Source organism: Trichosurus vulpecula, chromosome 7 (assembly GCF_011100635.1).
Source record: "Trichosurus vulpecula isolate mTriVul1 chromosome 7, mTriVul1.pri, whole genome shotgun sequence".
In the NCBI taxonomy this organism is placed as follows: Eukaryota; Metazoa; Chordata; class Mammalia; order Diprotodontia; family Phalangeridae; genus Trichosurus; species Trichosurus vulpecula.
Window position 1 is genome coordinate 148,970,654 of NC_050579.1, and position 11,469 is coordinate 148,982,122.

The 11,469-nt window shown below is 37.6% G+C and overlaps 1 protein-coding gene across 1 annotated transcript in view; it reads left to right on the forward strand.

Moving 5' to 3' along the window:
* The window catches only part of FRK (fyn related Src family tyrosine kinase), a 122,946-nt gene extending 111,785 nt beyond the window's left edge, over positions 1-11,161 (forward strand). The window contains exons 6-8 of the mRNA XM_036769219.1: positions 6,375-6,556; positions 9,694-9,859; positions 10,377-11,161. Coding sequence (XP_036625114.1) covers positions 6,375-6,556; positions 9,694-9,859; positions 10,377-10,594 — 566 coding nt within the window. The 3' untranslated portion in view covers positions 10,595-11,161. The remainder of the gene's footprint in view (positions 1-6,374; positions 6,557-9,693; positions 9,860-10,376) is intronic.
* Positions 11,162-11,469: the final 308 nt, after the last annotated feature.

Below are 11,469 nucleotides of genomic sequence, written 5' to 3' on the forward strand. Positions count from 1 at the left end.
ATTCCTAGCATCCGTTCTCCAAACTTTCATACTAAAAAGGATTAAAAGCATTGCTTGACTTTGGTACATATTACAAATGAATGTTATAATAAACTGAGCTACATAAAGTACATGAAAATAGGAATACTTAGAGGTTGTAATAGCCAAAGACTTGATAGTATCACCATATAGCTGGAGAAGATAGTTTTTTTATCATTTTTTTTTCAAAATCCATCATGGGACAATAAAGAATTCAGGAAGGAAGAAAGACCATCTATCAAACCTCAGAGCCAAAATCTCCAAGGAGAAAGGACCTTCCTCTGACATTAGCATGATCTGGGGAAGCAGTATGATTAAGCTACAAAACTAAAGGAGGAGAATATAGGTTGTGATGAAGTTAGCTTGCTACAGAATAATATATGTCCCAACAAATGTTGTTGACTTAATGACTACAAACACACAAAAAAACCATCTGGCCACCCTGCATGGAGCTACCAAAATTGAACAGAATCAGAACCCAGATACCTGCCAAATGATGAGTGCCATGGAAACACTGCCCCTAGCAAATGATAGAGTCTCTACTCTCAGAAGTTAGAATTTTGTGGAGGATCTAGGGCATAGAACAGTGAGGTATCCCACAGTAAATAGAGAACATTCCCTTCTGGAATATTGATAAAAAACTTGGACATGTGCTAGGCATTATGCTAAGTGCTAGGGACACAAAGAAAGGACAAATATAGTCCTTACCAAAGCTCAGCACAGGAAGGAATCTCAGTGGTTATCTTGTAGTCTGACCTGTCCTCTCAAAAATGGAATGGATTCTGGGGTATAATTTATTCTGGGACTCTCGGGGCTACTCCAAAGTATACTCAACACAATAGAGTGACCTCAGAGCAGCACCTTTGGACATAAAAATCACTTGTTTTAGGCAGTGCTTCAGAAGAAGACTCTAAACTGATGACAACTTGTGCTTGCTTTAGTAGGGACTATTGGACAATTAGCATTCCCAGTTGGATAATTAAGGCTTAGTTTGTCCAGGTTCAGAGCCTGATCTGGAACTCACCTGTCAGGACAAGTCTTGAAGAGACTCTGAATAGAAACAACCGTTTCTCAATCAAGGAATTTTTAATTCAACAAAGTTAGCTTAAAATGAATCTGCCACTTGATTGGGTTGCCCAGGAGGAGAAATATTATTAAACTGACACATTCTTGAGTAATGGAGCATAATTGAAAATATTTTCCTGCTGCAGATGTAAATCGTCACCAATTTATAGACAATTATTTCAGTTTTGATATGTGGCTCTTATAATGGGAGCTTGTGCTAAGGTTTACTTAGGTAATTCCTGGGCTATGGCAGTCTCTAGAAAGGAAAATGTATATTACTGATTTTCCTGCAGGTATTATAGCTGTCAGTGAAAATCTTTTCATATCCACCATTCCCTGAATTAGCTTTTGTATCTGATAGGTAAGAGAACATTTATATGCTTTTTTTTTCAATCAAAACATCATTGTAGAGTCCCTGAGCTTTGCTTAATGTTTCTTGGGATAAATTCTTCCACAATAGGAGAAATTTATTCAAAAACTTTAGCAATGCCACTAGCAGATGAATGGGAATGTGACAGCAGAAAAGCAGGAGATTTGGGTTCAAGGTGTGTTTCTGACACATGGCTAGCTGTGCCCAGCAAAACACTTAACCTCTTGTTGCCTCAGGTAACATTCCAAGACCAGAAGGTAAAGATAAATTGCTGATTTGCATCAGTGGAAGGGTATTTGCTGCTCTCATATTGCGAGTTCAACCCAACCTCCTCCCAAACAATATCTGTAGCAAATGTCCAATTTATTATACTCCAAAACATAGAAGATAAATATGAAAAGCTTGGTTTTATTTTTCTCCTTGTTACTTAATTTAGTAAAACTATTCTTTAGAGAATAGCAGATATTTCTTTTTCTATAAGAGAAATCCTAGCCCATATTCCCCACCAAGCCCATTCTCTTTTGAAATTCACAGGCAGATACTCAAGTAAACCTAGAGATATTCCCAAGGACACAGCTCAGAACAGAGGGCAGATAATTTTTTTTTCTTTTAAAAGATTCCTTCTTTTTTTTTTTTTGCTGTTTGTAAATCTGGGAAGTTCTAAACATTGAGAGCAGCATAGTACAGTAGAAGGTATGCTGGATTAGGTGTCAAAAGACCCAGCTTCAAATCTCACTTGGTACTTTGGTGATCCTGGGCAAATCACTCAACCTCTCTTAGCTTCATTTTCCTCATCTATAAAATGAGAAGGTTGAACTAGATGGTTTTTGAGGTATCTTCTAGCTCAGAATCTGTAATCCCATGATTCCATTGGCCCATGAATTTATGGGTCTCAAAAGTCACTTGTTATGGCATTCTTTTGAATTGGACGTTCTTTGGACTTCCAGAAGTCCAAAACTTCTGACTGTCTGACTCCCTCACTGATGGTCTCTCTAGTCTGAGCTATCATTGGAGAAAGGGATTAACAGATTACTTCCACATGAATTAACATAAGCTTTATTTTCCTAACACTGATTCAGGACTAAGTGAATAAGTGAATAAGCCTTTATTTCTTTGTTGGATCAAATATCACAAAGTAGAAGTGATTGTCAGTCAGAACAGTATCATTCTGCCTTGGTGATGATGGACAGGCACCATGGCATTATTAATTTATTTTTACCGCCTAAATCAGAGGTGTCAAATACATAGCCTGACCTAGATTAAAATGTACTTGGAACATATTTAACAAGATAAATAAAAATACAATAGAGTATAGATAATGTTAATATATGGCTTTCTAAGTCAACATGGAGCCCACAGGGATCCTTATATGTGGTGTAGTGGTCTTCATTTCAATTTGAGTTTGACATCATTAATCTTTGTAATTTCTCTTTAAATGTGCTAGTTCCCATTGATAAATGAAATAGTAATAATAATAGCTAACAATATAGTACTTTTCAGTTTAGAAAGGAATTCTTCACAGCAACTCTGTGATTTAGATGGCCTTGTCCTCATTGCACAAGGGGTATAATTGAGGCTCAGAGAGGTTAATTGATTTTCCCATGGTCTCACAGTTGATAAATGTCAGAGCCAGCTCTTCTGAGTCTGATTCTAGGCCTCTTTTTTCCCCTAGGCCTCTTTCAACCTTATCACGATGATGTTCTTGGAGGAGGATTGTAATGGAAGTAATTTTAGTAATGGGTGCTCTATTTCCACTGTAGTTCTAGTTATCTACCTAGTGGTGAACTGACCTGGTGTTCCTCAAGGCTATGTTAGTGGGAATGAAAGTTCTGGAAGGCTATTTAAGTGCAGACCTAGTGACAGATTATATGCCTATTGGAAGAGGACCAGCCTAACTCAAAACAGATAGATACATCCCCAGGAGTATAGCCACTGTGTGATGACATTTTGCTTCTAGTTTAGAACCTGTCATTGAATGACTAGCTTTGAGATCTTGGTTTAGTCTCTCAACCATTCTTTGCCCCCCAGTTTACTTATCTGTAACCATATTGTGGGCAGGGAGTATATATACATATATGTATATATATGTATATATATATATATACACATACATATGTATGTGTGTAGGATAAAGTAAAAATTAAGAGTAGGTAGTTTAATGAGAGAGCAATTGGAAGGAACAGGAGGAAAGTCTTCATGCTTCACATGGCTAGTCAGTGTCAGAGCTATGTCTAAAACCTAGCTCTTCTGACTTGTAATCCAATGCTCTTCTCATTATATTGTAATAGTTCTCATTCAGTGGAATAGTTTGGCCAGTCACGGAGTCCTCATATCACAGTGAAACTCCTGTGAATGAACAAGCACATGTTGGATTTTGTTTATTCATGTCCCAAGGGTTTGTAGATTTAAAAATAATCTTATAAAAGAAGTGGAGAAGAGGAATATATCTTCTAACTATTTGTGAGCCTGATGTTCTCATCTAATAACCTTTTGGTAACTAAAATACATCTCAGGGGATAAACAACTTCATTTAACAAAGTCACAGAAAGTCACACACTATACCTTATGCCTTTGGGCCAACCTGTCCTTGGTAAGAAAACTTATGTTCTGTCCTTAGGCCCTACTAATGGGTAGCTGGAGAAGCTGTGTTTGTTATTAGAGATGACACATGCTGAAGGCATCTCAGGGCCTTAAGGGAGCACACAGCCTACTAAAAAGCATATCAGGCTTTAAAAAGGAACATCTATACACCCATTAGACACCCAGGGCTAGAAACAGAATGAATATATCCTTGAGACATCAGGGTTCCCATGCAACAACTCAGATAGCTCCTTTGCTTTTCATAGCTAATTTCTAAGGAAGTAATAAGGGCCTTCTCTGTGGCTCAGAATGGTGGCAAGGTCAATATTTGAACAACTCCAGGCAATTACAGATAAGCTTAAATCAGATGATGCCTTAGAGTTTATCCCCCATGTGTAAAACTAAGGGCTTTGACCTCTAGCAGGGGAGAGATTAAATTTACTCTCATTTCATTCAACGAACATTTATTTAGCACCTGTTACCTAAGAGACACAATGCTAGGCACTAGGGATACAAGAAGAAATAAGATACAAGACATTCTCCATCCTCAAGGAGCAATCTGGTAGGAAGGATAAAAACAGTACACAAATAACTATAATAAATCTGGAATATTCTATGTGCATGAGTCAAACAGAGAGGCACGAGAGATTTGAGAGAGGGATTGCTCTTAGCGATCTCAACATACCCTAGTGAACTCAACATTTTCAAAACAGAGCTTATGATCTTTCTCCTCAAACCCTCTCCTTTACTGAACTTCCTTCTTTCTGTCAGTGGCACCACTGTTTTTCCAGTCTCTCAGGTTTGTGATCTTATCTTTATTGTCTCTGAATTCACATATGGCATCACTTTCCAAATCTTGTCATTTCCACCTCTACAATATTTTTCTGCATTTCCCCCTTCTCTCTATTCACACAGTCACCACTCTAATTCAAACCCTTATTATCTCTTGCCTGGATAATTGCAATCTTCTCCTAATTGATTTCCCTGTCTTGTCTCTCTCTACTCCAATCCATTAAGTTAAGCGATGTTCCTTAAGTGCAGATCTAACCATATTAATTTCCTACTCGATAAACTCCGGTGGCTCCCTATTGCCTCTGGGATAAAATATAAACCTTTTTTGTTTGGATTTTATAGGTCTTCACAACTTGGCCCCAACATATCTTTCTAACATCATTATGTATTATTCCCCTTCCCATTCTCTATAATCAAGCAAAACTGGCCTTTTCTGTTTTCCTCACACATGGTACTTCATCTCCTGCCATCTCTTATGCCTGGCATGTATTCCTTCTTCAATCAGTCTCATAAATCTCTCACTTCCTTCAAACTGAGCTCAAGCATCTCTACATAAAGCCTTTCTTTATCTCCCTCCAACTACTAATACTTTCCCTTTAAAACTACCTTATATATAACTATGTTTTATTTATTCTACATCTACTGGTATATGGATGCTGTTTCCCCTAACAAAATATAAATTCCCTGAGAGCAAAGATGGTTTTTATTTTTTTTTGTCTTTGTATTCCTAGCATCTACCACAGTGCCTGACACACAGAAGACGCTTAATACATGCTTGTTGACTGATTGATTCTAACTAGGAAGATTAGAGAGAAGGTGGGACCTAGATTAATCCTTAAAGGATAAAAAGGATCTTAATAGACAGGGATGTGAATCTCTTCTTCATCATAGTATACATGTGTGGGGCCATCGGTTGACTCTCATCATTTGAGAAAATTGGTAGCATTTATTTGATATTAGTTTATACTTTCCAGAAGTGGAGATAGGAAGATGATTGGGGAGGGGGAGTGGAGAGGAGGAAGAGGAGTATGCAGGAGGCAGTCAGTGAGGAGGTGAAATAAAGCTTAGCTAGGTACTAAAAAAGTGCTCCAGAAAAGGTAGTACTGTGAGGCCCCAGACTCAAATTTCCTCCAGTACATGGTCTGTGGTCTGGGTAATTGGGCCAGAGTTAGAATGGCAATTGATTTAAATATCGAAGTCTATAATTATGATGGCAGTGAAGGGGAAGAGGAAGTCTCTGAGCCTGGGTTGAAAGTTATTAAGGAAGGTGGGAATACATTCTTCAGAACAGTAGACGACAAAGCATAAGGAGCACTGTCATACTAGTTGGCAGTAAATGTATGCTCGAACTTATTAAGGTATTTATCCTGTTATCATTTCTTGAGATTTTAGTTGCTGAATTGGTTTGTGTTTACTAATTCATGAATTAATCCTATAAGCATTAATCCCCATTAATGAAACTGCAGACATTCAGATAAACAGAAGTTATTGAAACAGCATAATTATTTGACATACTGTTCTAACCTTTCTCCCCTTCTCTCTTGTTAAGATGATGCTGGGTCCAAAATCCATCTGCCTCAACAGCTGGACATGGCAGCCCAAGTTGCCTCAGGAATGGCTTACCTAGAATCCCAGAACTACATCCACAGAGATCTAGCTGCCAGAAATGTCCTTGTTGGTGAACACAATGTTTACAAAGTGGCAGACTTTGGACTTGCAAGAGTTTTTAAGGTAAATTTGGGTGTTGGATCTTTACATTGGTAATTTTTTTTTTGCATTGGAATTCAAGGACTCACTGTCATTCCTTAAAACAGTATTTCTCAAACTCTTGGTCCATGCACCATTTCAAGAGGTACAAATGACCCTATAGAGCAACTATGCCAGTCTACTGTGCCCAAGAAAAAATGAGTTCAACAAAATCAATTTTTTGAAAACTGGTACTGCTTTTGTTGAGCATTCCATGTTAGATTCTTGAGTGAGTCAATTTATGCCAAGAATGAAAGTGGATGTATACTTTTTTTTATAAACCTCAGTTCTGCAAGAGACTAGCTTGTGGACCGCATAAAGAGATCTTACACGCCTGCAGTCACACTCAGACTACAGTCTGAGAATGACAGCTTGATGGAGTCATCCAAAAAAGCAATTTTGAGAACCAGGGCTTATTTAGAGAGTAAAGTTTTAGAGACATCTAGGTGGAGCAGTAGATAAAGTACTTGACTTAGGATCAGGAAGACCTGAGTTCAAATCCTATCTCAGGTATTTAGCTGTATGACCTTTGGCAAATTACTTAACCTTTCTCTGTCAAAGTTATCCCATCTGCAAACATAGGGATAATAATGGCACCTGCCTTATAGGGTTGTTGTGAGGATCAAGAGAAACAATATTTGGAAAACACTTTGCAAATCTTAAAGAGCTACGTAAATGGGAGCTGTTGTTATTTTTGTTGATAGCATATTTGTATAAAGTCAATCTGTCAAAATTGCTAGAAGCTTGCATAGCCACATAGCAGTGTAATAATATGATAATATGCTATGCTTCCTATGGCCTTGCTTATTAGGAAGGTACCTGACCTGAGGGGCAGCTTACATCAGAACAATAGGTTTGAGGGAAAGAGACAATGAGGAGAGGGGCACTTTTTGAAGGCAAGGCAATTAGATTGGGAAGATGACTATCTAGTCAAAGAAATGAAAGAATATTTTTCTGATTTTCCTTTGGCCTTTATAAATGTGTACCCCAAATTAAACGGGTAACAGCGAGATCTAGGGTAAATTGGGAGGCAGAAGGTGCTATTTTGCTTCCAATGTGAGCTGAGGTTTGAAGGTTAGAGGTACTCTTTTGAGGGAAAGATGACTTTTTTTGGATGTTTGTATGCATGACCTTAATAGACTTTAGACAGTATGGAAGTATGACTTGATAGACCATAGTTTGTGAAGAAGCATATAGGCCAATTTATGAAAATATTGGTAAAATATGTAAATAAGTTGGTAAAATATGTAAATAAACTATAAATATAAAAATATAAAAACTGGGCTAGCTACTAAAGTAGGCCACTTTCTTGTTCTCTCACTTTCCACCCACTTTTAGGTTGGATATTCTATAGTGTGCCTACCGTTTCATACATACAATTTCTCTCCAAGTCTTGATTATATAGATAGGCTTCTGTAAAAACAATGTTGTTAGCCGCTGTTGTGGCTGTGTAAGGCCAATAACACCAGCACACAGAAGGGCTGCCAGCACAGGTTCTTTGATCTGTCTTTCCAAGGAAAGTAACTTTAAGGGGTTAACAGTCTCACTTTAATTAAACATACATATACCATTCACTTAGCTCAGGGGGGAAAAGCCAGCACTCTGAGCTTCAGAGCGAATACAAACAGAAATTGCAAACAGAAATCATATAAACAAAGCAAATAAACACAAGCCTTTCTATCCGCGATACATAGTTACCAGAGAAGCACCAAAGTCTGGGTTTTTTCAAAGCCGGGGGCTCCTTAACAACAGCTACCCAGAGTCTCCTCTGCTCAATCACACAATACTCTTCCAGTGAGTGACAGCCCCAAACAGAATGCTAACTTCTGAGTTTATATAACCTTCTTAGGGCCCGAAGACTTCACACCTAATCAACAAAAGGGTGTGGGCCTGGGGCTTAGCCCCTAGCAAGACGTAATTAAAGGCACTTGATTACTTTAGCATTCTAAAAGAGAAAACAGTAAAAAAGTCCTACCCTGAATGCCATTACAGCTTCCCCCCTTCCCTTGACTTCATCTCACACACACACACACACACACAAACACACACACACACATATTTAGGCTATTAAATTATGCTAAACACCTACATTTAAAACTAACTGGGTATTGGACTAAAGCTTTTAATTTTCCATTCAGATATTTTGATATTTTTAAATACTCTCATCTAAAATTTCCTTCCTCTTTCCCTCATTTTACATACATGCATATAAATACGTAAACACAAAGACAGTTATATTTACTTGGACATGCAGGAAGGAGATACATATGTCATTGAATCTTTGGTTGAAGAATGCAGGGTCACTTACTATGTGCAGCACTGCCCCTCTTCTTTTTACAAGTGCATGCCATTTCTCTTTGAAGTGAATGACCCCGTCTTTGATTAAGTTTATGCCATTTTGGTCAGTCTTCTCTGGTTCTCCAGCTCTGATATATTACTTGATGCTGTGTCTCAGCAGGGCTGAAATAAGAAATAAGAGATAAAATCATATTAGATAATCTTATTTTTCCTCGAAGTGTAATTTTGTGACTTCCAACATGTTTCCCTAGTTGATAGACTTGTAGTGTGAGTCGTTTGGCTACAAGTAAATAACCACTTTAATTCTCATGAATCTATCATGCTCTCTTTACGTAAATTAATTAGAACCAAAATGAGAGGACGCAGGCATTTAAATCATTTGGAGTCTGTTTTCTAGTCCTAGAAAGTGGTTAAGTGATAATTATCAAAGTCAATGGCCCTTCAATACCATCAGTAAATCAGAAAACAGCAGACAATTCTTGCTGTCATTTGTTCTATTAATTGAAGACTAGATGTGAAGTCAGTCTTGCCAGGTGGCCCACTGTACCAGCAGGATCCTTTTATTAGTGCCTTGCATGTTGACTTGCACTTAGTAGGTGCTCACTTGGCACTGGCTAAATGCATGGATGGTGACTCCTAATGGAATTTTGTAACAATGTATGCCAGATATTACATTTGCCAACATAACTCTCGACCGGGCAAAAGGTAGGCAGACTCCATTTCCATGTAGTTTTGGAACGAGACAGTTTATAGAAAAACAAAGATGGTGGGGTGGGGGAAGAGGAATGCTCCAGTTTGGGTTGGCTCTATCAATGTTTTAACAGGTAGAAAATGAAGATATCTATGAATCTAAACCAGAAATAAAGCTTCCAGTGAAATGGACAGCACCTGAAGCCATTCGATCCCATAAATTCAGCATTAAGTCTGATGTGTGGTCATTTGGAATACTTCTTTATGAAATCATTACTTATGGCAAGATGCCTTATCCAGGTGAGTAATTTATTCAAAAACTTGCTCTTTTGTTGCAGATCACCTGTGTAGATATTAATGGGATGCTTTGTAAAGCTTTAGAAGGGGGAGGTATGGGATTGCCTATGTATATGTATATACTATATGCATATTATATATACACATGATATGCATATAGAAGCTTAATATATAATATGGGATATTGATAAGTTGGATGAATGAGCTAGTTTATAGCTCCTTCAACCTCTGCTAACAAAATATATTTAAACAGTCACTACCAAGGGCAAGGTTTGGTTTAATTCCTATGGTCTAGGAGGAAGATCATGTGATACACACATTCACTGAGGATTATTTGTCCAGAGTTTGAATTAAATGTGGGACTTGGACACTAATCTTCCTGACTCTAAGGCCAACTCTATTCATTTCATCATGGAATAAAAGTGTCAAAAAGTAATTTTAAAACTGTTTTCAACTATTAGGGTCACGTTTCTCTCTCTCTCACACTCTCACTCTCTCTCTCTCTCTCTCTCTCTCTCAGGAATGACAGGTATCCAAGTAATTCAGAAGCTCGATCAAAACTATAGACTTCCTCAACCAGATAACTGTCCATTGGAACTCTACAACATCATGTTACAGTGCTGGAATGTAGAACCCAAAGATCGGCCAACATTTGAATCACTGCGCTGGAGTCTCGAGGACTATTATTATGAATCAGATTCTTCCTCTTACTTGGATGCAAATAATTTTGTTAGATGAACCTAGAGATGAGACAATGGATATTCATCAAAGAATAAACAAATAGAATGATTGGTCCAGAAACACAACTTAACCACCAACTGCAAAATCAACTTAGTTTTGAAATCTGAGAGGAAAGAGGTTCCATTTTGTGGTACTTTGACCATGTGCTATAGAAATGATTATATCTGCATTTCCTTGCCTGGACAACACTGCAGGACAGTGCAAAAGTAATACTCCCATCAGCTCCTTGCCTGGCAAGATTAAATAAACTGAAATAAATTCTTCCCCCCTTCTCATTTTGAAGATATTTCTATTTATTGGTTCAAATACTGATCATAAGAATCAACAGATGATGGTCGATTTTTAGTCTCTTAACTGTGGCAGCATTTTCCTGTTTGCTGATTAATGCAGTTATTCACTATTCCTTGGATCGCTGAATCTCATCCGGCTGTTATTATGAAGGAATATGATTGCTTTGCTGCGCAGCAGGACCTGTGCTTTGAGATTTTCCCCCTCTTCTCTTTTAAAATATTCTGTAACTACAATGATGGTAAAGCCATATTAAATGTCTTGATTGTACTGGGAGTAATTGCACTTTTTTTTGTGCTATGCAGAAAAATGAAGCAGCTGCTGAGGAAAAGAATTTAAATCTCTCTCATTTTGTAAAAGGAAATGGGGAGATTTCTATATACCTACAGTATGTGTCATATGAGAATAATCAACATTACTTTAAGTTTCTTAATGTGCAGAATCATACTGCAAAGTTGATGAGTTATTCTACCCTGATGTATATATAAGAAACAACTGTAACTCAAGAGGTTTGAGAAATAGGTATCAAACTAGTTTAGGAAAAAAGAGGTCATCTAAGCAAGGCAAAGAATTCATATGTCCCA